Source organism: Stegastes partitus, unplaced genomic scaffold (genome assembly GCF_000690725.1).
Source record: "Stegastes partitus isolate 25-593 unplaced genomic scaffold, Stegastes_partitus-1.0.2 Scaffold343, whole genome shotgun sequence".
NCBI classification, from domain to species: Eukaryota; Metazoa; Chordata; class Actinopteri; family Pomacentridae; genus Stegastes; species Stegastes partitus.
Genome location: NW_007578074.1, coordinates 33064 through 60624, shown reverse-complemented (window position 1 = coordinate 60624; position 27561 = coordinate 33064). Strand labels below are relative to the sequence as shown.

Sequence of the window (27561 nt, the reverse complement as noted above, 5' to 3'; positions counted from 1 at the left end):
AGGAAACGGTGAAGAGGTAAAGGAATAGGAAGGGGAGCCTGTTTCCACATCCATGATGAAGGGAGGCAGACAGGGAGCAAAGGGGGTGAAGCAGGAGAAAGAGAGAGAGGAGGAGGAGAAGGAGAGGTGGAGGAGAAGGCGGCCTGGAAACGGCCCGCCTCCCTCCCGGTGCCTCCTGCAGGAGTCGGTGTGGTGCCGCCGGGCGGCTGCTACTGGTAGGAACCCAGCTGGAAGTCCTTGGGGGGCAGCTTGAGACCCAGGGAGCTGGTTCCCAGTGGGTCCATCATGTTCTTGTAGCGTTCTCCACGGTGCTTCATCAGGAAAGGACCCCAGTCTGGCTGAGGGGAGCAGACCAACTTCACGCGCTGCAGGAGGAGAAGAAGCAGCTCAGTGCAGGTTCACACAGATGCATGAAGTCAGAGATGAAGTCAGAATCAAGCTGAACCTTCTAACTGTAGCTGGTTTCATGAGGCCTGGTAAAAATCTGGATGGTTTTTTGCTCCTGTCACATTTTAACTCACTGTGGGTTCATTTTCACTGTAATATAAAGTCTATGGAAACAGAACAACCATGACTGGAAGTAAAAAGACCTCAAAAATGTCTTGTATGCAGAATAACACAAGACACAACAAAATTGTTGGACCAAGGAACATAGAAATCTTCGTTTAATTTTTTTTTACATCTGGTTGCTGCAATTGTAAACGACACATGTAGAATAAAGTGTTTTTGTCAAAATATCACAACTTTAAACTTATATTTGATTAAGTTGTCCAAAGAAAGACAAAATTAGTTCCAGAAAGTTAAAAGTCTGACAATTCTCTCTGTTTTAACAGTTTCTGGTTGTAATAAACGGTGTCATTTTTTAAAGCTAGCATGTCTTTCAGTCCCACTGGTGAGTTAAAGAATCTTTGTTTGGAGCTTTCCGGTGATTTTTAAACTAATCTTATGGCATTAATTTGTGTTTGTAGATACAACTGGTATGGGGGTGATTGTGCACAGCAAGCCAAGAATGTTAACAGAAAAGGAAAAGATGAAAAATATCATTAAGGGCTTCTCTTTTGGGTTCAATTAGTGTGCAGAACGTATAGACGGGAAACAGCTCTTTTGAGTGCACTGATGTGTACATCTGCACTGAGATCAAATCCAGTAGAGACGGTGAAGATGGAAAAATGCACTGGTGAGTCTACAAATACGTTTCCTCTTCCTGCTTTTGCATTTGTAAGATTATTTCTATCAGTTATAATATCAGTTGTGTTGTGCTTCATCCTTACAAGTCCATTACATTACAATTTAATCCATTTGGCATTTATACTGATTTAACTGTGGGTATTGTTTTATAATGACATTGTCCTCTTGCTAATGTTTTTTGTTCCTTTTGCTTTTTTAACTGGATTCCTCAGTTTTGTAATATGTTACTCAAATCAGATAATGTCTACTGTTATGATCCTGAAGTGAGCTTTTTTCTCTACAATCAAACAATAAAAACCACAAGTTAAAAGAGGGTAACTGGGCTATCCCCCTTTTTTCTTGCAAAACATCATCAAAACATGTGTGGCGTGTTTGAAGTTGTTTTGCAGCAGAATCACATCATCCTGCCCTCGTTGTGCGATTAAATGCTCTGATGATTACAGTATGCATTCATTACGGTCAAACAAAGCAAAGAAATTAAAATTGCAGGATGGTCCGCGATTGATGCCGCTGTCAGAGATGCTGAGGGAACAAAGATGTTGGGACAGAAAGCCACGATCATCATCGCCCATTAATCAAAGCGTTTAAAAAGGACCCGCAAGACTCCCAGAAAAATGTTCAAATTAATACTCAGCCGGCAGCTCGTCTCTCCCCGCTAATGAGCGAAGGATGAGACTATTGATTTCCCAGACAGTGTGTGTGTGTGTGTGTGTGTGTTACAGAGGAGACAAAAACTAAATATACATGGCAATGTGTCGCCGCAGCTTCGTCTCGATTATTACCTCCATTATGGTGCCGGGGGCGAGGCGCATCTTAATGATGAACATGATGGGGATCCAGATTACGGAGCAGATGACCATGAGCCAGCCCAGGACCATGGACCAGGTGGGGTAGGTGTAGTCCTCATATGTCATCACCTTCCACTGGTACAGACTCAGTCCAAGGATGCCCTGCACACACACACACCAGAGAACCCGGGAGATGAACATTAAAGGATTCGCCTTCTCTGTTATCTTTCCAGAACTTCTGCTCACAGGGTCTTTGAGCAAGTCACTTCAGCTTGTGCTTCAGTGGCGCAGCTCACAAATGCACCAGTCAGCTCCACAGGTAGAGAACATTTTTCAAAAAGGAGAGGATCATTCATCACTGCAAAATGTATTTCCTGCTGCAAGAGTCGACTGCAGCTTAGAGTAAACAAGGCGAGTCTTGTGGAGAGGACGACATATTTGGCCAAATGTTAAACAATGAGCTCTTAAGGCTGGGTTCTAAAGTTGCAGCTTTTTCTACACACTGGGATTTGGAGCACCTCTGAAAATATTTTCTATTTTGGCAGTTTGATCCCACAGATATGCTTTCTAGGAAATGACCTCCAACCTTCATATTTCACTTTTACAGCTGCAGACTGCTTTTGCTAATTTGGATACAAGTCTGCACAACTATATGCGCCTCATGATACAAGTGCATCTACATTTGGCGATGTTATTCCCACCACTGTAAGTTAATAAAGAATTTAAAGGGCTCCTCCAGTGAAAATCAAGTTTTTTATCCTGTTAACATGTAACTATGGTGGGGGTTTTTTTGCCGGAAGACACATTATGAACGAAATAAGCAGCCACTGCCGTACTTGAGTGCTTGAAACTGTACACCTGAAAACCACAGTTTAATAATGACTGTCTCAAAAACACAGATTCAGACTTCTGGGGTTTTATACGTAACAAATCTACGGAGCTAATCCTGTCAGCTCGCAGGATGGAACTTTCTGTATCATTCCACAGAATTAAGGTCAAGAACGTGTAGCTGAATTAATCCAATATTACATTTTGCTTGTGAGGGATGGAGTCATTTTATGAGGGTGAGCTGGTGTGCTCAGGCTGCAAGCGAGTAGAAGGGAGTGGCTTATGAGGCAATGGAGTAGGGTTAAATCTAAGCTGTTTTAAGGCAGCGGGGAGTTACTTTTGTGGGCGGAAAAAAACTTAGAAAAATGTAAGTTTGATACACATAAATTAGTTTTTACACATTAAACCAGTGACTGGAGAAGGACTGTTGTTTAAGCTTTAAATACATACAGATGCTGTGAATGCATTCAGGTCATTCCTGTGCTGTATGTTACTAACTGATCGTGCAGTGTGAACTCCAGGTAATGGAAACACTGGAGATCAATACAAATAATGACCTCCAGACTTTAGGGAAACAAATAAACTCTACAGTTCACATGAATCCAGCATGATGTTAAACTACATAAGATTCAACTCATACTTCTAAAAACAGCGACTTAATGATGTACGTGTTACATTGGTTCAGTATTAATTATTGTACAGCAGCTACATTGAGTTCTGTGATGCTGTAATGTGATTGGGAGGAAAAGGTCATGTGACCCAGGCATGGAGAAGGAAGTGAAAGAAAAATAGTGCCGGTGATTAAACTATCCAGCTCTGTCCTGCTGTTTTATTAGTAAGAAAGTCATCGATATATCCCCATGAACCCTCATGCTATCAGCAAATCTGAGTGAATGCTTCGAAAATAGCTTAAAGTAGGGACAGGCAGTATTTTTCTTGGGGGGCATCGTTGAGCAAAATTCCCCTGTAGCTTTTCAACATACTGTAATTCAAATAGTCTGAGAAAACTAGACTCCTGCACCTACTGCTGGCTCTGTTTTCAGGCCAATCACGGGTCTTTTCACCAATCAGATAAGACACGAGTATAAATAATACACTAGATCGCTGAATAGTATAAATAGCAGCACAGTCCACAGTGAGAGCAGGATGTGCTGTGAGTGCATGACACAAATCCCAGGTGAAGCTACATGTGAATGCTGAGTGCAGGGGCAGGGGTTGGAACAATGAGGGGCAGGAGGAGAGCTCATTTTTTACCATTTCCAGACTTCTGCAGCTTTAACGATTTGCCTTTTCTGCATCTTGCACGCAAACCCTCATCGATATGCGACTGTAAAATCGTAAACTAATGGCACATATTTTCATTTTTCGAACCTCGTAATGATTTTCGGCACTGATGAGGACTGGTACAGTAGATTTCTTCCCAATTAACTGCACTGAACACAAAGCTGTTTCTGCTATTCGATATACAGAAGATGGAAATTAGACCTTCTGTTTTTATTACATGTGCAGTGAGCAGAAAAAAAAAAGGGAAGGAGTGGAAGGGGGGAAAACTCCATAAAGTGGCTAAAAAGGATTAGAAGACGGGAAAAAAAGGGAAACAAACAGAAAGAAGAAGGCAGACAGAAATAGATTAGCCAGGGGTTGTGCATCAATGAGACAAATGAGGAAATCTGATCTCCCTGGAGAGCAGCGGGATGACCAGCCGGCTCGACCGCTGCTCCATTTGTCATCGTCACCTCTGCATTGGAGGTACAGAGGCTTCCATTAGGATTACTAACATTAATGCTGGCCAGCGTCCAGCTCTGACATCCTGCTAAATCCTGTGCATTGGAATTTGCAATCCCTGCTGCATAGCTAGAGCAAAAATGGCCAATTTACAAGAAAAAAAAAAAAGTGTCTTTCCTGGAAGAAAGCACGTCACAGTAAGTATTTGACGGTTTCTCTTTAAAAAAAAAAAACACACAAACAACCTGGGAATTGGTGACATGACAGGAGGAGGAAGGAAGAAATAATTTTCGATTTCAGCGTAACAGGAGCAATTTCTCCACTGCTCTTTTTCCAATTGCAAATCAATGAACTTGAAAGGAGGCAGTGAAAATGGAGGCATTCTAAGCTGCACATGTCGTGTCTGTGGGAGTCCGTGTGTTGGAGAATGAGATGAAAAAAAAACAACACAAAAAAACAAACATACTGTCAGAATGGTCGGAGTCACAAAGGCCCAGCACAGTCTCCAGAATCGGTTTGGCTGGAAACCAATCATCATTTCAATGTCCTCGCAAAACCTCTGCAGACCTGCGGAGGGAAATAAAATAAAAGAAGAGAGATGGGGGAGAGTCAGAGAGACGAAGAGACAGGAGACACAGACGGTGACCTGGGTTTAATAAGGTCCCTTGAAAAAGACATCAGCAAATTCCATCCATCCTTATGAGGGTGTGTGAGTGTGTGTGAGAGAGAGAGAGAGGGAGGGAGTGTCAGTTTCTGTCATCCCCGGGCAAAAGTGAGGGAGCAGATGGCTTCATTCCTCTGCCTTTATTGACAGATAACCGTGAGTGACATGAAGAGGCAGAGTCACACAATCGTCTCAATATGTCACCTGTACTGATGCTCTGACAAACTGGAGGAGAGCCGTTTGCTTTGATTCCTGGTAACAGGCTGCGGAAACACACCTGAGCTCGCTGCCCGAGTGTCTGTGAGAGACTTACGCATTACAACAGAGCCCCCTGGTGGCCGCAGCCGGAGCGACAAGAGAGAACAACCGTCCAGCTTTAAAGGAGTTTTTGAACAATCAGTCGCTTTAATGCACTGTAAAAACAAACGCTGTGATAAAAGAGTAAAAATCTGGCAAAGGGTTGGAAGAAGTATATAGTGGAAAACTTTTATGTTCTGAAACTGTTAGAAAATAAATAAATAAATAATAATACAAAATTTTTTTTTTTAAATTAAGAATGACTGTGAAAGTAATCGTTACTTCTGTAAATCAAATTGTTTAAATAAAATTTAAAAAATACCATTTGAACATTAGATACAATTTTAGTTTCGTTTTTTACAGTTAACATTTATTATTACATCTATTTGCAATTAAACAAATCGGTTAAATAACACCTTAAAGAAATTATTTACAATTTTTGTCTTTTCTTTGAAAAACAACTGCAAACACTGTAAAATATCTGATGATTGAAATACAAAATACAGTTGTTGATGTTATTCACAGTTTTGAAATATTGTCAATGGTTAATATGAATTAACATAAATTAATACTTTTTCCGTGATTTTATTGGTTGTTGTCAGGAATTCAGCAAAACAGGGAAAATATGTAAAATAACAGTAGATTGCTCAACAAAATACAGTAAAAACTTTATTTAAAAAACAAGCTTTTTTTTTTTTTACTCTGTTGCAAAGTTAAGATATTAAAACCACTTGTTCTGATAAGCTGAGGTGATTTTTTTATTATTATAATTATTATTTTTGCATTAAAGCTGCTGCAGCTTCAATAAGTCAAAATAATTCAAATTACAGCTAATTAGATTTTATTATTTTACCTGCAGTATTCTTTGTTGTTTTTATTAAGTTTAAATTTAAATCCTCACCGTAGCTTCTTAAATCATTTTAGGGTCATATTGCTGATTGTACAGTTCAATCATCATATTGAGAAGGAGTTCAGTGAAGTTTGAGAAATTACCTAATTGGCATATATTATTCAGATATATATATATATATATATAGACTGAAAATAAAAAGATTTTCCTTACATTTGTAGTTTTCAGTAGAACTTTTCTCCTGTAAACAGTGCGGACTACGACTGTAGATGCCGGTCAGTCTGTAACATTCTGGCCTGTAACTGAGTGACGTGCAGTGCCATCTAGTGGTGAGTTTGTAGATTGCAACCAACTGAATTCTCCTCCCTCAACCTCCTTTTTCAAACATGTAGAAGAACCTACAGCGGCTTCCACATCAATGCACAAATGTGAAAGACAATCTTTAGAGCCAGGTTTGTCCATTCTGGGTTACCGTAGAAAGATAGCGACGCAACAGCTGGGCTCCACGAAAGAGAATCTGCTTCATATGTAGATATGATGGTAAGCTACCAAAAATACACATGTCTGTAGCTTCAGGTGATGATACAGGAAATTAAAACATAACTATGAATAATATATTCCATTTGTGCAAAAATATCCTTAACAGTGCTCCTTTAAAATTACATGCTAACAGCTGGAGTAGCACCAGTTTGGTTAGAACATCCAAACCCGTCTCTACAGAAACCGTACAATTAAACTGCATGTGTAATTCCACTTTAAAGCATTAGTTGGCAACGTGACACTCCTACTAGACTGGTCATCTTAGATTTAAGTTTGGTTTCCACTCACTGTTTGGTCAGTTTTAGGGCATGAAACTAAGCAGTCTGATGACCTTGTTGGTCATGTACTCACCATAGAGGTAGGAAATCCCCACCAGCTCAAAGATGGCGATGATGACCAGAGAGTAGGAGGCCGCGAATGTGTCCACCAGCTGCAGCATGTACATCCCGCTCTGTAGCAACACACACAAACCAAACATTACAAACACAACCCAGCATCACAACCTCCTTCATCTCTCACTATTTTTCTTCCACCTCTGATTTGTTGTAATTTTCACACCAACTTGTACCGCATCATAAGAAATGACAAGTATGAATCCTACTTCAGGCGGGATTTTTGCCTGCTGAAGCCGTCCAGGGGGATTTTAATAAGACTCAGCCTATTGTTCCAATCAGCGGAGCCTGTCCTCTGAAGGCCAGGATGTCAGTTTTACGTGCAGAAAAGCTGTCAGCTCATTTACAGAAAGAAGTTGCAGGGATGTGATGCTCAAGTGTCCCCGGTGGTATGAACAGACAGTAGATGTGTGCTTTGTGTCGTACCTCTGTGATCATAGGAAACCCCAGGATGAAGAAGGAGGCGCAGCAGACCAGCGTGAAGAGAGGTTTGTGTTTCCTCAAGTATTTGGGGTATTCGTCCGACACGGAGGTCACGATGGTCTCGATGGTCGCAAACTGGGAAAGGAATGAGTTGGAGGACGGATGTGAAGGAACAGGAGAGAGGTGGGAATAAAGGAGGAAAAGTCCATGTTTTCATTTTAAATCATGCACTGCGAGATGAAAGGTGTTTAATCAAGGCTTTGCTCAAATTAATTCTGTTAAATAACTACAAGTGAAAACGGTTTCAAAGGCAATTTCGGGCTAACTGCAGAGAGCAGCTCACAGCAGGGTCCTGATTGGCCGTCTCCTCTACAGAATTACTACAAAAAAAAAAATGTCCAGTCATGCCAGGTTGCAGAATCACTTCAACTGAAAAGCCTCCAGTCAGCGAGTTCTAACTAATTTGAATCAGAGCAGCTGCTGCTGTCAAAGCGTCCGTAGCCGGCGTGGTGAAGCATTTGTCTTCAGTTCATCCAATAAACACGTTTGTACGCTAATTTCATTTATTTCCAAAAACAAAGAAAGAACATTAATCCCGAGCAAGGAGAAGACGCGAAAAACAAACAAGTATGAAGAATTTAGTTTGCGATGAGGGAACCTGACAGGTGGAGTCCGTCTGGAGAATAGCAAATGTAACATGATGGTAAAAGGGACTCGGAGCCCGGAGGACAGCAGTGGATGAATATATAAACAGGCAAATTGAGAGCGGCTGGTGGAGTGTGTGCGCGAGTGCGTGAGGATACTGTAGAAACGCACTGGCACCGAGCTATCTGCCACTTCTCGACTCCTCTCCTTCCTCCTGAGCTCCCAAAACTAATTTCCCGTCAACATCCCAAGCCTATTACCGCCGAGATGCTTTCTGCAACAAAGCCAGCAGCCCCTCTCCGCCGAGCCGCCGCCGCCGAGCCAGAGTAACATCATCATTTAACTGTTACTGTTGACTTGTGTCTTAATGCGTCACCGTGTCCTCTGCTGAGCAACACGGTGCACTTGAAGGAGCTGGAGGTGTTTTATCTGGAGCTGTTTGTCCAGGATTGGATCCTGGAGGGACTCTGGAGTTTAGAAAGCATCCCAGAGGCGAAAGTGTTTGTTCGCAGGAGTTACATCAGGAATGCATCAGTGCAGCAACTGATAAAATTAGAGTTTTTTTTTTACCTACAAGCATTGTGGTTAATGAGTTGTCATGAAAAAAGCTGCATTTGACACATTTTTTGGCCTATTTGAGGCCAAAAAAACACAATTAAGATAAGATGAAGTCCTGGACAGTGGTGCAAATTTTACCAAACAATAATTAAACAAAAGCATTCAGCACAGAATAGCCATATTTATGCAGACTCATATATGAAAACATTACTATTTAAATCATATTTACATCCACACATACGTAAAAACCTGTTTCTGGCAACCTGGGGAATGTAAACAGTTGTTCTCTTTTATCTCCAGTTTGGTCTCCACCAACTCCTAAACTTTCTCCAGTAGTTCCTTGGTTCCTGAAAAGTCGCCTACAATCAGTTTCTTAGAGCTTTTTTTGCTGAAAAACAGCCTACATGCTGCTAAAAACAAGGCTAATGAGAGCAGGAAACCAAAATAATGACCTGAAAAAATAGAATTAAAGGGCCCTGATTTGCTGGTGGTTTTATACTACGGAAGAAGTCTTTAATATTAACACAAAAATAAGTGTTTAATACACTGCTAATAAAAATATCAGCTAAAAATTGATAATTGATTGTTTTAAAACTCTAATCATGAAGTTGGATTTTGCTGTAAAAGATATTAAACTGACATAAAAGCATGAAAATGGTTCTTTTTTTTCTCCATACATTTACATATGAATTAACATGAAAAACCCTCATGAGAAGTGGTGGAACCTGTAATGTCATATTCAAGAAAAAAAGATTTTCACAATTCTTGCTATAAATCCTTTATTACCTTTATTATTATTATAGTTTATTACCTTTAGTTTTAAATTTCAGGAGTTTTATGAGGAATCAAATTGAACAGCTCCTTTGAAAATTAGACAAAAGTTGACATCAGAGCCGTTATTGTCACCGACTGCCAACAGATTCTGGAGTTTGCTGCTGGAATAAAGCTGAATTACAATATGAATAATTTAAATGATTTCCAGATATAAGCTGCAGATAAATTAGCTGTGAGGTGAATATATATAAGGACAGAATAAGTCTTAGTGTTTGTTATTTCATTTAAAAAGGCTGTTGTCAATAAAACATTTAAGGAAATAAAAATATTAATGATTAGATTGAAAAATCACTGATTTTATCAGTGTATCATTTAAATTTTTTTTAATCCACCAATTTCTGGCTAAATTATTGCATCATTATTATTATTATTGTCATTAATGATTTTTTTTCTGCATTATTTTTATGATTCGAGTTCATTAAATGTCAAAGAAAAAGCAAAAATTAAATAAATTTATCATCCATTGTCTAAGTGGATGTTTTCAATTATTAAACAAAAAGTACTTTGTCAGATTTACTTCGGCGCCGCTGCTCCGAAACTTTAAGGTCAACTTAGTTTCACTCACTTCAATCACGGACCCCCTTCTGCTCAAGTACCTGGAGAGCTGCAGCACTTGAGCAGAAATCAGCCTCAGCAGGTGGCGTGCATGGGTAATTATGTTAATTGGGTCAATGTGTGCAGTGTTTATACATTGCTTGATGGCGCTCGCAAAGTTGAGTGTTTACTTTGGAGCAAACAAAAGTCGAGAGACTCTTGTTTCCGACAGAAAGACTGCTGATGTCGGAAACTCACAGAATCGCAGACTCTGATGCAGGTTCTGCAGCGAGAGACAGAGGCGACGTTTGCTCACCAACCAACATCCAACAGAAAGGACTGAATTTAGAGATTTTTGTAAGGAATGCAAACCGAATACTGACACTTATTAGTAGGATTTCACCGCCTATATTCCTTCTTTTGTCCTGATTTAGAGCTAAAAAACATTCTATCTTCACCGCTACACTTAGAAATATTGCCGTAAAGTTAAAGGTGTTGGGATTTATCACCAACTCTGCAGCTCCACTGAGCCTGTTAGCATCTGTTAGCTCATTGTTTTGGTAGTATGTGCTCTCATCTTTCTCGATTTCTGTAGAAAAATGCTCAGACAGACACTACCTGCCCAGCACCAAACACAAGGCAGACAAAGTTTGCAAATAGGAAAGAAGTGCATTTTGCTGTAAAAGTATCAGTAGTGACCAAACCAGAGCTAAAAGTAGAGCAAAGTGAGGCTTCTGATGAGTTCTTTAGCCCCCAAGTGGCCAAAAAAAACCCAAATCACTATATTAGGAAACAGGTTTGTCTCGCCCAGATGCAGATGAAAAGATTAATATCGCTTTTATCTCTGCGTGAGTCCACTTCACAAGCAGGTACCGTGGTTCAGCCGAGCTCAGAACAAAGACGCAAAGCAGCTGAGCTCCACCAACAGTAAAAAGAAAAAAGAAAAAGAAATAGATTATGAAAATGTCTTATGTGTTGTTTCCTGTTCTTTTAATATGTAAATGAAAATCCCAGTTTCTTCTTCTTCCAGTCTTGTGGCGAAACACATCCTGAACTCAGACGCTAAAAATTTCCTGCAAACTTAATTCCTAAATGTCAGCTTGTGGCTTTAAACTCGGTTATTGTATCTCACTATCGTCTCTTTTGTTACGAGGACATTTGAGCAACCTAAGTTCAGACGTACAGCAACACACACACACTCACACACACACACACACACACACATTGAAGAGCAGTGGTTACCATGGTATCCAGGCCAAGAGTCAGGAGCATGAGGAAGAAGATGATCGCCCAGAAAGGAGACAGAGGAAGTCTGGTCAGAGCCTCTGGATACACCACGAACGCTATGCCTGGACCTGAAACACACACACACACACACACACACAGATACACACAGGTATATGTATTTATGTAAATGAGGATGCACACACACACACACACACTCGTATGTTTGAGTGAGCAGCGTTGGTCTGCTGCTGCTGCTGCTGCTGCTGCTGCTTCCTGCTGCTGGTTTGCTTCTCTTACCTTCATCTGCCACCTTCTCTATGGGCACCTTCAACTCGTGTGCCATGAAACCAATGACCGAGAAGATGACAAACCCGGCAAATATACTGGTGGCGCTGTTCGTACACGTCACTATTATAGTGTCCCTGCAAAGGGGGGAAAAAATGAGGAAGGAGAGAAAAAGAAAACGAGAAGCTAAATGAGCAAACTGACTGTTTTGTGACTGAAATAGTTTTTGCAAAATTTAAAACATGTGTTCATGTTCGTGTGCTCTTTGATTTGATGCAGGACATCAGATACACACAGATAAGAGATCCAACAGTGGCCTCTGGTGGCAGGAATTAAAACAGTCTGCAAGTACAGGGCTCTTAAAGGTGTTAGGCATTTACAGGAGATGGACACAAGGTGGTGCACTGATTTATACTGTACAAAAAAATACACAACTGTCCAACAAAAGCACAAACTGCTGCCTCGCTAACGGAGTTGACGTCTCCTACACGGTTTACAAAAGCTGCAAGATCAGTTTTAATGTGTTTTAAAGCGAGTGTGACGAAGTGCTTTCTAATAGAGAAATAAGATTATTATACACATGGATTCTAAGTTTACCCAACAAGCTAAAATATAAAGGTTAAGACCTGAAAATAATATAAGTGTAGTAGAAATTAATTTGACTAATTTACATAATAAAGTTAAGATCAACATTATTATATATAAAATTAAAAGATAAGAATGTTGATATTTTATTCCAAAATTTTTAGATTTTCTGTTTTAAAAATTCTTATTATTTACCGACAACAACAACAACAATAATAATATATTTATTTTATTTTATTTTATTTTATTTTATTTTAGTCTGCCTTTATTTTATCCACCTTTTATCACTTCAGTATTTATTATTTTCTTATTTTGCTATTCGTAATTTTTCAAAGTATTTTATTTTTGCAACGCAAGACGAGCCAGTTATATCTGTACAGCACATAATGGCATCTCCTCACATCCTCAGTCTCTGCTTTAGTGATTCTTTCCTTTACATGATCATGTTTTTAGCTTTTTCTTTATTCTTTTTGCTCTGAAAAGCACTTTTTGTTTCACTTTAAATGTTTGGAAAGAGCTAGTTTATACTATATTTGCCAGGCTAATTTAAATATGGACTTAATATAATGTAAATATGGCAATAATATAATACCATATAAATACTGACTTAAACATTAAGGTCATGAACCTACAATAGTACATACTGTATGAATTGACCTCACTAATTTAGATATAAACATTAAGACCCCACAGAAAAACATTGAAAACCCAACAAATCCAAAGATTCATTATGAGCCAGTATATCTGCGACCTAGAGAGGAAGTAAATGTGTCGCTCCTTTCTTTTGTGCATTTCTCTACATAGAGGGCCTTTTACATTTTTATATTTAAGTTATAATCACAGTTGCAATCTACATCTTCACCTCTAGATGCCACTAAATCCCACTTTTACAGATTTATGACACATTAAATGAACTATATTTCTATTTAATCACAGATGTTCGGTGCATTCAGGTCTGTGCAGTTCTGTCTTTGTATGTTTTGGACTCATTAAGAATGTGATAAATAAAACGGTTTAAGACTTTAAGTAAGACAAAGTAAAAGAAACACTGAACTGCTGGCTGCAAAGAGACATTTATTACAGACACTTCTATCAGACATACAGATCCATTATGCATCATGCATCTGTGGTGACAGTTTGAATTTGTCTGCCAGAAGCATAGTTTACCTTTTGAGTGTTTACCTGTAGCAGTTATTGTGGAACTTATTGTAGGAGGAGAGCGTGATGAGGCCTCCCCAGGCAGCCGACAGGGAGAAGAAGATCTGAGTGGCTGCATCTTTCCACACCTGAGGAGGAGGAGGAGGAGAGCAGCTGCAGGTAACGAGCAAGAAAAGGCAAAACCCGGAAAGTCTTCTGCTGTTTGCATATTCATGGGATTAAATGAGCACGAGTCAGGTACCTTTGCATCGTTAAGTTTCTCCCATTTTGGTGTGATAAAGTAGAGGATGCCGTCTCCGGCTCCTGGGAGGGTCACTCCTCTGATCAGAAGGATGACCAGCACCACGTAGGGGAAAGTGGCAGTAAAATAAACCACCTGAGCACACAGAGGACGAGATGAAGCACAATCAGGGAGAGAAACACTAAACAGGTGATCACAATCAAGCAAAACACTTTTAGTTACATTAATATTTCTGCACTTTTCTGATGTTTTACTATTGAGTCATTTTTTAAAAAGACTGTTCTTGTGTGAAAGAACTGCTCAGGCTGTTTCTGTGTATGAAACACACAATAAATGGAACATTACAGTAAAATCACATGTATTTGAGAGATTATCTCCTGTAAGTATCAGCTCACTGTAATAGATATCAACATTTTACCTCACAAAATGCCCAAATGTACATGATACCCTCCAACAACTATGTCTCTTAGCTGACTGTGTTACACATCAGCTCTACGTCCAGCAGAGGGCAGCACAACACAACTATTCTGTCTCAATCCTCCTGGTCACGTTGAGTCACATGTAAAATGCTTTGTTCTGCATGTTGTCTTTCCCAAAACAAAGATAAAACTCTACAGTTCACTTGTTGACAGACAGCTGGCATATAAAGTAAAACTATTTTAAATATTTCAGTTGGGAAACAGTAATAATCATCACTCTGATGTTTGGTTCATCTTCTCTGCTGTGGGAGAATAAAACTCTGTCCTGGCAGCAGGTGAGTCTCGTGGTGTTTTTTCATAATCCAGTATAAAAAAAAACAAAAAAACTGCTGCACTTGTCAGACATTGTTAACCCCTTCTCAAACTTTTTTTTTTTCTGAAGCAGTCTGGAATGTAAGGTAAAGGGTGATTTCATCGCCTGTACAAATGAAGTTGGAGTTTTACAACAATTTATCGAGTGTCAAGTGTAAATCCTTACAACTCCATTTAAATCTTAGGTAATTTGTGACGGGACAGACAAGTATTTTTTTTTTTTTTGGCCTTTCATTGAAATATAAAAACAAAAAGGATTTTAACCAAGTGGCAGCCTCTGGTGCTGAGAAATGAAGCCAATGTTGAGGAGCCAAAGGCAGTTCCTTGAATGACCACTAGAGACTGATTCTAAAAGTGAGTCAATCTCCACAGAGACACATGTTAAACTAACTAACTTTACAGCTGAAATATAAGCATTTACAGCCTGGCACAAAAATGGCTTTGCCTTCAATGGCTACTTTCCTTATTTTTGACAACTGTACAGGGGTGAGCTTATATTTAACTCACTTGTTGAAGTTATATTAAGGCTTAAAGTTATGCATAATGAAGGCCATGACCTGTCTGGGCTCCACTCAGACTCATTTTCCTTGTTTATTTTTGGATTAACCAGGAGTTAGGCAGAGCTAAGTGCTGCCAAGATGGCAATGGCCGCCCCCACTACACAGTACATAGTGTTTCAGACAAACAATCAGAATATTGGCTGTTTTGTATTGTGCCTTTAACTTTGATCCTTACAGTCTGCAGTGCAAAATGAGCTGTCATCATGCACTGTCTGGGGGTTAAGCTTGCTTGTATGGATGACACTGTAGGTTAAAATGGCCAATAGCGCATATGCTGGCTTACATACTGCAAAATCTGACTGGATGTATGAAGGACATCCTGGTATTTTCTGCATACTGCATTTAACACACTATATATTGGGACTTACTAAATCTTTTCAGGGCAGAATGGCAGAGAAAAATATAAAAATCTTTACATTTGAAGGCAAAAACTCATGTTGGCACTCAGGGAACTATGATGAGACAGATTATATAGAGTATAAATGAGGAAATAAAAGATTCAGTGTAAGTTAAACTGAACTCTGAGTATTTAGCCTTGAGAACCCAACTCTGTTGTTTGGAAACAAGTTTTTTCTTTGCCAAGCACCATCACTTCTTGTGTGTGACATGTTTCCCCACTAGATGGCGCTTTGATCACTGAAGTAAATGTGCTGAAGAAAAGCTGAAAGCACCTCCAGTGAAGCCTCTGCAGCTGAGCAGAGCTGCAAACATGATGCAGACAGAGATCAGAGGGTTAGTTTCTGCGTTCTCTTACTTTGCCTGATGACTTGATTCCTTTGGCTAAAGAGGCGTAGACGATGATCCAGGCCAGGAAGAGACATCCTGCCAGGGGCCAGCGGATGTCTCCGGGATATTCAATCCCTTTAGAAATGTGCAACACATTGTACCTGCAGAGGAGAGTTAAACTGTGAAAAAACAAGCCTGAAAACAAATCTTATTAGAGCTATAGAGGGAAAACATTAAACACCGTAAATCCTTCATTTATCAAGTGGTTTATGTTCATTAACAAGTTCCCAAGTCACAGTTCTCACCATGAGAATGTATGATTACTAGCTGTAAGATTATTTCAACCAGTTTCCAACATAAATCAACTTAATTACAAAAGTCATATACAGCATGGTCATTACTTTTCTTGATTTATTTGCAGAGGGTCGCCTTACTGTGTTTCAAGATACAGCAATCCGTTTAAAGAACGTCACCGAAAAATGATGCATCTGTTTGGATTTTTGCTGCAGTACATGTACTTTATATTGAGATTAGATAATTAGATTTAAATGTTGAGGGTTTTTTTTTTACTTTTTCTGAGAACATAAAACCTCAGAATTGGAGTGTAGAATTAAAACATTTCGTGGTTTTCTTACAGACACAGTTTTAGGTTGTGTGATTTTCTATCAAAAGGAATGAAGCAGATTTTAAACAAGTATTAAAAAATGTTAACTTTAAACATTAGAAATCTTTCACTGATGCCAACTGATGCTGTTTTGAAGGCCCTAGAAGGCAAAATTAACTTTAAAAAATCTCCATTTTATCTCTAATCTGGACACAAAATGAATCCTGTGAACCAAAATGTGCACATCTAATTTTTATTTCTGTAAAATCTCCTTTTTGATCAGGCGGACTCACTTGAAGTACTCCTCACTGGGGCTGACGTAGGTCTTGTTGCCGTCCATGGTCACGTTGAGCAGCTTTGTCAGGTTTCCCACAGCGTTTGCGGACAGACAGAAACTGGAGTTCTTGATGGACGTGATGTTTCTGTCCCGCAGGATGCACGTGTCTGTTCCAATCAGAAACCAACACACGTCAACTGGGGAGAGACTGGCAGAGTGCTGCTGTGGGACACAACTTACTGCCTGCTCAGGTTCTCACACTGAAAGTGAAGCCGGAGCGAACAGATGGAGCTGATTTACTGAAAAGGAAAGCGGCCTGACAGGAGGCTGCTGCTGCACCGGGGAAAGACCTGGAGGCAGCAGAGTGGAGCCTCAGGACGCACATGAATTCTTTCAGACGTACAGCCGCATTTTAACAACATAAACGCTTCTGTGCCTCATTTGATTAAAAAATAAGAAAACCTACTTCACTTTTAAACATTTTTACATGCAAAAATGAGCAGCATCTTGCCTTTTTATGACTCAGGTTTCTTAAATTATGCTTCAAATACATGCAGACGATGCTAATAAACAATCTTGATAATATTGTATGTGCACAAAAATAAGAGACTTTTCTGTATCTGTATGAGCTGGACAAACGAGAACAAACACTTGGCTTCAAAAATTTGCATTTTAAAGAAGCATTATGACATCTTTCTGACAATATTGCAAGATCACAGGGTGCACATAAGGATTATTTTGCAGGGTTTGTGCGCTGCATTGCAAAACTGTTTGAATCTAGTAAATGTGCAAAATGTGAACATGCAATTAAAACATTTAAGGTTCGAAACTTGCCGTTATTTTTATTCATATTTGCATTGTGATTATTTAGATTTTTCTTTTTTTCTTTTTGTGTTTTCTCATTCATGGAGAGAGAGAGAGAGTGATAGAGAGACTACAGTGTTGAATGCGCTGCGGTTCGTGCTGCAGCCAGCAGGAGTCAGTCTCGGGCTCACTGCAGCACTGCAGCAGCTCCGTCTGTACAGTAAATTTGTCAAGCAAGCAGTTTTTGTGCTGATTTCACAGAAGCGCTAAAGGCAAATATCACGCAAACTGAGCCCAATTTCGACTTTAATTCGACGCAGATCGACGCCAAACGCCTCCCCTGCTCCTGTTTGCACGTTTTCCCCTCAATCAAACACACGATTTCTTTCATAGTTTGATATTAAAAACAAATTGAACCCACTACACATTACTCCAGCTGCAGATTTAAAGCATAAAGCACTGCCGCAATCTGACATTATCACACGGAAAAAATAATGGAAAATGTGAGAAGAAAAGCGTTTATTTTTAGGGATGATCCGTCACGCTGAGGCCCTGCTGCCATGCTATTGGGCCTGTGGCATTAAAAATAGATCAAGCAGATAAATGAGGTGCTCTGAAAGTGAAAACACCGCAGAGATCACAGGTCAGGATTCATTATACTGCAGGACACCTCAGCTGAGGGAGTCATGACGCATTGCGCATTGTGGAGAGAGAGGTGCTTTTAGTGTGTGTGAGAGTGTGTGAGTGTGTCTGAAGGTGTGTGTCTTACCTAACAGCAGCATGTCTTTGTCCTTACATTCCACCGTGTTCCACTCATTCCTACAGTTAGCCCATGGCAGTGAGCCCTTCAACGAAGCGAACAGGTAGTACAGTGTCCAGCACATTATAATATTATAGTATATGGCTATCAAGACAGATATTATCAACATGGCAATCCCGCAACCTAAAATAAATAAATGAGACGAAATATATAAATTACTCTTAAGGAAAGTAGAGAAACTCGTGATGATAAGAGAATGAAAAGAGATTTATTTTTGTTTCTGTCAGCTGATCAGTGGTGCCAGTTTACCTTGCAGAGCTGGGATGCATTTCCAAACTGACACGGGCCCCTGGCTGGCAAACTGGCCCAGGGAGACCTCCATCAAAAAGATTGGGATCCCGGCGATGCCCAACATGGTCAGGTAGGGGATCAAAAAAGCTCCTGTGAGGAGATTAAACAGCAGGCTACAGAGCGCAGCTTCACAAAAGCCCAAAAACTAACAGCTTTAAAATAAAAATAAAATAATTTGGAAGCACTAAAAATTACAGCAGGCTATGGACGATTACAGAAAACAATAAAATAATGAAAAAGTTATAGGATTTGGGGCTTTAGAATATAGAATAAAATATAATTTACATTAATAATATTAAAGATAGTAACAATAATAACAAAGCTAGCAGCTTCTATAGTAACTGACTGATATAAAAACAGAATTTTGCGCATTTTTTTTCTAGTACATTTATTTCTTTTCAATTCTTTATGAAAATAATCACTGAACAAATAATCTATTTGAAGTATTTTTAATGCTATTCTTCGCCTGGTTAAAGGCCTAATAGGCTAAATGACAGGAATAATTCAAACCCTGATTTAAATTCGATTTCCTGAACTGATTTTTTTGTTTGTTTCTGTGCTCGGGGGGAAAAAATAGAAGAAGCTGACCCATGCACAACTCTTACCTCCACCATTTTGGAAGGCAAGATAAGGAAACCTCCACACGTTTCCCAGTCCCACCGCATAGCCCACCATGGACAGAATAAAGTCCAGTTTATTGGACCAGTTTCCTCTGGCCTTATTCTCATCTCCCCCCTCGTCATCATCGTCAGCCTGAGAGGGAAACACATGCATTCATTCTCCAAAGTAAAAAAAAATAAAGAAAATGAAATAAAAACGCAGCTCTAAGACTTAGAATAATTACTCAACCTGGGCCTGAATGACGGCATTTATTACCTTAATAATAAAAATATGAGTCTTTAGTCGAGCATCAACAAAACGCAATCACATTTTGGGGGTTTTATGAGCTGCGCAGAATGAGTTTGTCACATTTATTTTACTTACATGAAGACACCTTTAAATATTTTCTGTATTTATTCGAAAATGCAACAAAATCTTGTCAGAAAATAGACGATAGTGTAATTAATTATCCCTTTGTTCATTAAAAATATAAACTGTACTTCATTTTAATTTTGAAAGAATCCGATTTTCCAAAGAAAAGCATGTCCATCCCATAAAACTCCTCCTCAGCTGCACCTGCAGGCCCCAAAAACCGCTTCAAATCACATCACAAATTTCAGATGCAAAAATGAAAAAACCCTCAATGAAGGATTTCTGTTAGTACGAGAACAACAAATATGTAACTACAGCTGCACAGCAGGATCTCACCGAGCAGATTCATAAAACAGACTGCATGAATATTCACATTCATAAACAGCACAGTGCGTGGGAATGTGTGTGTGTGCTGCGAGTGTGTGTGTGTGTGAGGTGTGGGATGCCCTCGCAGGGATTGGAAACAATCCGCAGTCTCTTGTCTATCAGCCGGATAACACCTGGGCTTCTGGGCCATACCAAGTGTCTTCTGCTGGCAGCGGGGAACACCGACAAATACCGCGAGAGTATGATTCCCTTTATCTTTAAGCACATTACAACTGTGCGCACAAATCAAGCACAGGAAATAAACAGAAATATTTATGTATTTTAATACATGTAAAAAGGTTACTACTTCAGGGCGCACTGCTGATCTAATAATTACTCACACTGATCGATACATGATCAATCTGTTTGGTTTCCCTGATATTTAGCTGACATAAGCGGTTTTGAAAGTTTTGACGAGGCTGCTGCAGAGGGATGGAGACAGAGCTGGACGCTGCGCAAAGCGGAGGAAGCAAACGGTTTAGCTAAAGTACTGCACATGCAGGAATTCAGCGTTTGGGGTTTGAGCATCAGCTTTTAAACACTGTACAATTTACAGCCGCATTAACATTAACATGGACACTGTGCGTAAATGCACCATTATTATGTGGCCTTGTTGAAACCTTAACAAATAATCAAACATACACTGAAGATTCAGTTTTTTCATACAAAGAATTATGTTAAACACATCCTCTCTATGTTATGGCCTCACAATGATTATTCCTTTTTAAGCTGTGATCACACTGTGGAGCCACAAGCTTCCACTGATTCAGCTCGGGACTTGTCGAGCTACAAAGGAACACTTTTACGCATCGGTGCGGTGCCAAAACCACAAACCACCACCTGGAAAATCTCATGTTTAAGGGACATACATCACAGCTCCAAACCCTCTGAATCAACAGCACTGATCAACCAAAGGTCTGCACGGCGCTCCCAGGGGTTTGCACCTTCCCTGTCTGGAGGCAGCAGGTTAATCCAGTCAGCTGTCTGATCAGCGACACGCTGGAACATCCACCCTGCACCTGCTTCCAGCCGCTCCGCTCTCACACCGGCCGCTCTCCGTTAAGGAAACGGTTCATTTAGCTGACTTACCCCCGCCACGGTTCCAGGCTGAACAGACGTGTTTCCATCTGTTCCCAGTACGATGGTGGTCTGGCTCATAGTCGTCCAGTTGCCAGTGGTGTTGTTCTGCTCTGTGGTGGCCCGGAGCGGGTCGCCGTACAGGGCGGACCCCCCACGGGCCGAACCGACGGAATCCTTCCTGAAGACCGAATTGGCGGCCACGGATCCAGGCACCGCCGGCGGTGGGTTTTTAAACGTCCCATATGCTTTATTGGCGTCCGGTTCTCCCGGTTTATTTTCCGTGGGACAAAAAGTTTTGTTCTCGTTGCAAGGAGGCGGCGGCTGAGGCGCCGGGTGATGGTGAGGGGCGGGCGGCGGGCACGCAGCCGTGTTGTCCGGTTTGTTTGTTGTAAGTCCCGCAGCTCCGTCGGGCTGCTGCTCCGGGATGTAGCCAGTGGGAGCGCTGGCCGGTTGTTTGGCCATGTCTCTCTGGTCAGAGAAATCCTGGAACATGGGAGTGACAGATCAGCGAGACAAAAAAGCGTCAGAACGGCACAAACCGTGGAGCTGTGAGGCTGCTGCAGCCCATCTCTGCTCCGGGACTAAATAAAAAATGAATTCTCTTTCTGCTACGTTTTTCTGCAGTGTGTTGTGGCTCTGGCTGCTCTATAGTTTCAGCTCAGTGTCTGCCGGGTGTGTTGCTGTGTGTGTGTGTCTGTGCTCTGTGCTCTGTGAGTGTGTGTGTATGTGTGTGTGTTGGAGGGAGGGGGTTGCTTTGCTTCTCCAGTTCTCGCTTTCTGCAAGATTCTTTAATTTTACGCCCCATTTCCCCCTCATGTCATTCAGCCACACACATCCACTGATTTTTATGGGCAATAGACAAGCTGCTGCGGGTCTGTCGGTAGCTTCGCTCTCCCCGCAGGCATGCAAGATCACCGGCGTTACAGCAGTGAGCGGACCCGGGGCGGCGGAATTACAAATGACTCCCTAAAATGTAACTTTGAAAGGGGGGGACGGGAAAGCGACCGTAAAGCCTCTAGATTTAAGAGAAAAAAAAAAAGAAAGAAAAAATATTGATTGATTAATGCTTAGTTGTGTTCTTAATTAGGCTTAGTGGGTGGAAAAATAACCACCTGGCTTCTGTCTAAATCGATAAAAAACGAATTAATAAAAAGGAAAAATAAAGAAAAAAGAGAAAGAAATGAGGTACGATGAAGTAAAATCAACTTTTTCCTGTTTAAACTTGTAAAAAGCTCAATTACGCGCCTTTACAGGAGAAAAACAAGCTGAGTGGGGAGAAAAAATAGTGAAGAAAGTTTTTTTTTGTCTAAAGCCAGAGCCGCATTTCAGCACCACGGACAGAGAAAGAGCATCAGCTGCTGTGGAAAAGTGTCAAAATCACAAGAAAGTAAAACATCTCAACAATGCAGAAGCAAGTAAATGTGGAAAAGTGAATAAAGTGAATCAGTGCACTTACCATTTTTTTTGCAGAGCTCTGCTGGCAGGCTGGAAACAGCTGTAAAAAGACGAGGAGAGGACTGGAAGCGGACTGGTTGTAGCTGCGCAAAGCACCAAGTGCAAAGCTTTTCTATAGCTCCGTGGGAAAAGAGCGGAGTTTGCGTCAGTGCAGAGCAAGGTGCCCTTCGCGTGACATTTTCTTGATAATAGGAGTTTGATAAATCATTGGCCTTGGATTTGGATTTTTAAAGGGACAACCGGAGCCAAGACGACGTGGGCGCGTGTGTACGTGCGTGAAACCGTGTGTGTTCTGGTTACGCACGTTGCATGCGTGAGCGCAGGACGGACCCTTCCAAAGCTGATTAATACACTTGTCTCTGGGGATGTGTGGGATGCTTACACACAAACATCCCACATGATCACACGCAGCTCGTTTGAGAGAAAGATTTCCGGGTTTGGACTATTATTGGAAAAATCTAATAGGCTGCGTCTGAGTGGATGCGGGTCTAAATAATGTTTGCACGGTGCTGAGTTGGAGTTTTTCTGGTACAGTTGCAATTACAGTAACAACACTGGGGTTTTGTTTTTATAGAAAAAACTGCTCTTTTCTGTCCTATAACATTGAGGCCTGCAAACGGCTGCAACTACACTCTATAGAAGTTATCAGCTGTACAGCAAAGATGAGGCCGTATCTCATAGTTACTATCATATAGTTATCTATATTTAACAACTAGACACACGTGCATTTTTTGTTCTGAAAAGTTGTATAGGCTAAGCAAAAAAGACAAGGTGCTAAAAATGGTCTGAACTATAAATAGTTTTTCCACTTGGCGGGTTTTACGCACAGCGCGCTCCAGGCTCTGTACGTTCCTTCGTGCGTCACCGATAGGAGCATTGATCAAGTAAAAAAAAAAAAAGTGGGCGAGGTCTTTATAAAGCTACTCATTTGTTAAAGTCTTACGCAACACGGAGGCATTTTTTTCTATGAAATCACGTGTGTCAGGAGGAACCGGAGCCAACCACTGGAGCTGCACTGGAAGCAGTGACAGAGGAGGGGGGAAGGTGCCACACTGTAGATCCGAAAACACTGCATTGCGCATAGCATTCTCCAAGTTTCTATTCAAACAGATAACGCATCCACAAGTCCAATGTATGGCGATTTTTCCAAAAACTAAAAACGACACATGGGACTTCCTTTACTCCACGAATTACAGATAATTAAGTTAATTTTCAGGCTGTATCTTCAGGCCTTCATACTGTCGAACATCGCACAGAGTCCTGGAGGAGCTGAAGGCCAAGACAAAAGAGATGAACTGACTTCCTGTTGACTAAACTTTTTTTTCCCAGCAACATAGAAATAATTTTGCTAAATAAAGCGGAATAGCTTCGGCCTCCTTAATTGAACTGAAAAATAACTAGTTAGGAGTGTACGTTGTTGCCAAGCAACCACGTTGTCTAGCTAGCCAGCTGGGCCCATTGGTCCAGAACAGGCGATAAAAGCACGTGGACCAATAATAATAATAATGATAATAATGATATAATAATAACTAACATTCTAGAATAACTATAATTAACACTGGGTATATGCTTGTATGTAGGAGCTAAAATCTTTAGGCTATGTTGATTTTAATTTTTAATTTTTTTGCTTCTACGTTTAACTATGTGTTATAAAGGCAGGAAGCGGTGCCTAACATTTAAAATTAAAAAACGAAAACAAAAAAAATGTAACCAAATCATATTTTTATATTTTGCGCAATAATCCAAACTCCAAAAAAATACACTCACTGGCCGGATTTTTTCTTGAACAAATCAAAAATCTTCGTCTATATCCCAATTTTTCTTTTTCTGCAGGTTCATTAAAAATGATGCAGGGTTTTGACTCTCTGTCCTGATTGACTCCAGGCCAGCGGAGGAGGCGCGGATCAGTCTCTCCTGCTGGGATCACTGGGAACACCGGGACACGCACACTCCCACTCGGGGCCCCTTCACTTACTATGCATGCTGCGCTCCCTGCGCTTGTAAATCTCCGTCCGTTCCAGATAAGAGGCTGAAGCGGGTGTATTAGCCGCCGCCTTGAGTTTAATTACATTGTCAACAGAGAATAATTGTAATTGATTTCTGCTCCTCTTCCAGAGACCGCTGAACTGACACACACATACGGGCAGGCAGCATGGCCAACACATCCAGATTTGATTCTCATGAGGCGTTTAAATGTTTCATTGAAAAAAAAAAAAAAAAAAAAAAGGTTTGGAGAGTTTTACGCACAAGCAGCGATGGAAAGACATCACAGTGACAATTAGATTAGTTATAGGCTCTGGTCGTTTATCTGTTTAATTTAACCTGGACTTCACTGTATCCCCAGTAAACTCAACTTGTCTTTGGGGTCTCAATTTTTGGTTTCCACTTGGTGCAGACTAAATCATGATGGAGGAGGTGAACTAACTGCCTCGCCGGAGAGGAGGAGGAGGAGGAGGAGGAGGAGGTGGGGTTCCGAGTGTCTCCTCGTTAATTACACGAGCTCGTGTAATTAATTGATCACTCCCTCTGTCGCCTGAGTGATAAGAAGCCGCATCCATTTCAAGCGCCTGGAAAGCAGTGATTCAGCGGGAGGAGGTCATCCAGAGGCGCACGGCTCCCATTATCATCACCATCAACTCCTCCAGCAGCAGCAGCAGCAGCAGCGCGGCCTGACGGAGCCTTCACTTCAACTTGGGCCCATCATTCGTGCGACTGCCTCAGAAAGAAGCAGTTAAGATGTTCTGTAATTGGACTAATAATGACTGTTCGAGCAGCTATTTCGCTTTAAACAAGAGCACATTTCTCTGAGCTCCCAATTTGCATGAGGATGAGGTTTTCAGAGGGTTTTCAGGGACAATGTGGACCAATCACATGCCATGGAGCTAATCTAAAACCAATCTGAATCAGTTTGGGGGAAACTACAAGTTAAATTAAACAAAAGGTGCAGATATTTAGACCTTTTCCACAATAAATAATTACATTTTCCATTATGAAATATATTTGAGGTGCAAAAGATTAATAAAACTGACTGTTAATCAAAATGGGCAGAACTTCTAAAGCACAGCTACTGTTGAGATGTTTAGATGACACTTCTGTGAGACCAGAAACATCACTAATATCTGCACTTTAGGCAGCTCCTTAAGGGCACTTTTAAGATTTTCAAACTCTGCAGAATCAGTCTTTTTTAATTAGTTTCTTGTCATGTACATCAAAGGATACGTCAGTGCCAGTTCATTTAGCAAAGAGCACATCCTGAGATGTCAGCACGGAGCTGCAGGAATTCAGTGAGGCTTTTAAAAAAAAGTCTGTGTGGATTGGTCTCAGTCATCCAGGTAGCGCGGCATCTGTTCAAAAGCGACACTATTCAATGGACTGTGGTTAAAGAGTTGACAAGATATTTAAGATATAACAACAGCTCGGTGGATAGTTTCCTCCTGACATAACTTTTAACAGCTTTTCCTGCACAGAGGAGCCTGTGTTCTTGTGCCCTGTTTGAGGTCAGCATGCAGCCCAGACTGTATTAATAAAATGGCAGAGAGGACACAGAAGCAGTAGAAATACATCAGAAGATGTGACTGTCAAATCAGCAATGAGACAGGCAGCCAGCCTCACAGTCTGCTCCTCCTCCTCCTCATAGACGACTACACACTCTCTCCGAGTTCAGGATTCATCATTTCGGGCACAGAAGGAAGGATAGAAGGAAAGAAGCTTTAATTGTAAGCAGAGCTGCTCAATGAAGTATGTAAAGAGGCTTCAGTCAGCCTTTTTAAAGCTTAAATTCATTTTTGCATTGTCCCAGTAAACTCACAGAAGATGGATGATGCCCCTGGTTAGATCTCACGCAGCTCAAAGTAGGACAATAAGAAGGAGAAACGCCCGGCAAAGGTACAAAATGTCTTTAATAAAGAACAGCCAGGTCCCTGAGCCTTTTGTTCAGCTGGACGTTTTGATCAGGAAGTGATGCACATGAGAAACGGTGCACGATGAGAAGCTTCTGAATCACTATAAGGTCGTGCCTGAGCTAAACTCTGTTTAAAAGTTAATCATTTCCACACATCAGTAGGTTACTTATGCATTTGCTTCAGGGTTTTGGCACTTTTGGCACATTTTGCGACAGATTTAGTTTTAAATGGATAAAACAGGGATTTGGCACATCAATCTACCTCTATACCAATCAAATCAAATGTGGTTGCATTAATTATACGCCTAGAACTTGGCTTGTGTCCCTCTTTGGCAAACAGAACTGACCAAGCACACACCAGCGTTTGGTCTCACGGGTCACACAGCTCGCCAGGACAAAAACCAAACCAGAAAATCTAACAAACTCGTTGTGGAACTTTGTGATAAAACAGTGGTGTGTTATAAATCAGCACGATGGTTTTGAAGGCTTTGGGTGTTCCCTGGAGCACAGCGGTACCCAGAGTTAAAGTCCCTCTGTCAGTGAGGCACCTTAAAAGACCTTTTAGAGGAGAACTCTACAGAAATGGGACAACCTGCCAGTAAGACGACCACCTTCAAACAGTTCTTCATAACACAGGAGCTAAATGGAATCCACTCTGAGTAAAAGACACGATAGCCTCCCTGGAGTTTGTCAAGCAGAATTTAAAGGATCCTGTGAGTGTGAGGAAAAAGACTCTGAAACTGAAGGTTTAGGGCAGAACACTACTAATAGCATCCCTATAGGGAAACCCGGCAGTAGCAGCATCATGCTGTGGGGGCGTCTCAGTAGAAGGGTCGATCAGATTGGTCAGAACTGAGGAGAAGTCCTTAAAGAAAACCTGTGTGAGAGTGCAGCAATGGTTCACCTTTAGTATGACAATGACCTGAAACATGAAGGCGAGACAACAGCAGAGGGGCTTTAAGGTGAGCGGTCCAGGTCATATCTAGGTGTGCAGAGCCTGAAGAGACGACTTAGAAATACAGCTGCTGTCTACGGGGTTTACAAACAGCTGAATTAAAGGTGAGAATGGGCTGTTCTTGGTTTTAGAGTAACCAATAAGCAAATTAAAAAATGTCAGGGACTCGTTTATTGAGGTTAAACACTTGATTTTCT

At 40.9% G+C, this 27561-nt stretch overlaps 1 protein-coding gene across 1 annotated transcript; it reads right to left on the bottom strand.

The window, feature by feature from the left end:
• Positions 1-209: 209 nt before the first annotated feature.
• On the bottom strand, positions 210-21131 carry slc6a5 (solute carrier family 6 member 5). The gene is made up of 16 exons (XM_008284072.1): positions 21063-21131; positions 20811-20813; positions 19241-19388; positions 18594-18725; positions 18294-18467; positions 16737-16887; positions 15868-16000; positions 13763-13897; positions 13546-13649; positions 11791-11915; positions 11509-11621; positions 7699-7830; positions 7232-7331; positions 4996-5096; positions 1971-2138; positions 210-365 (listed from the first exon to the last, which is right to left on the bottom strand). The coding sequence occupies exons 1-16, from the start codon at positions 21129-21131 to the stop codon at positions 210-212; spliced, it is 1944 nt and encodes a 647-aa protein (XP_008282294.1).
• Between the last annotated feature and the right edge of the window lie 6430 nt (positions 21132-27561).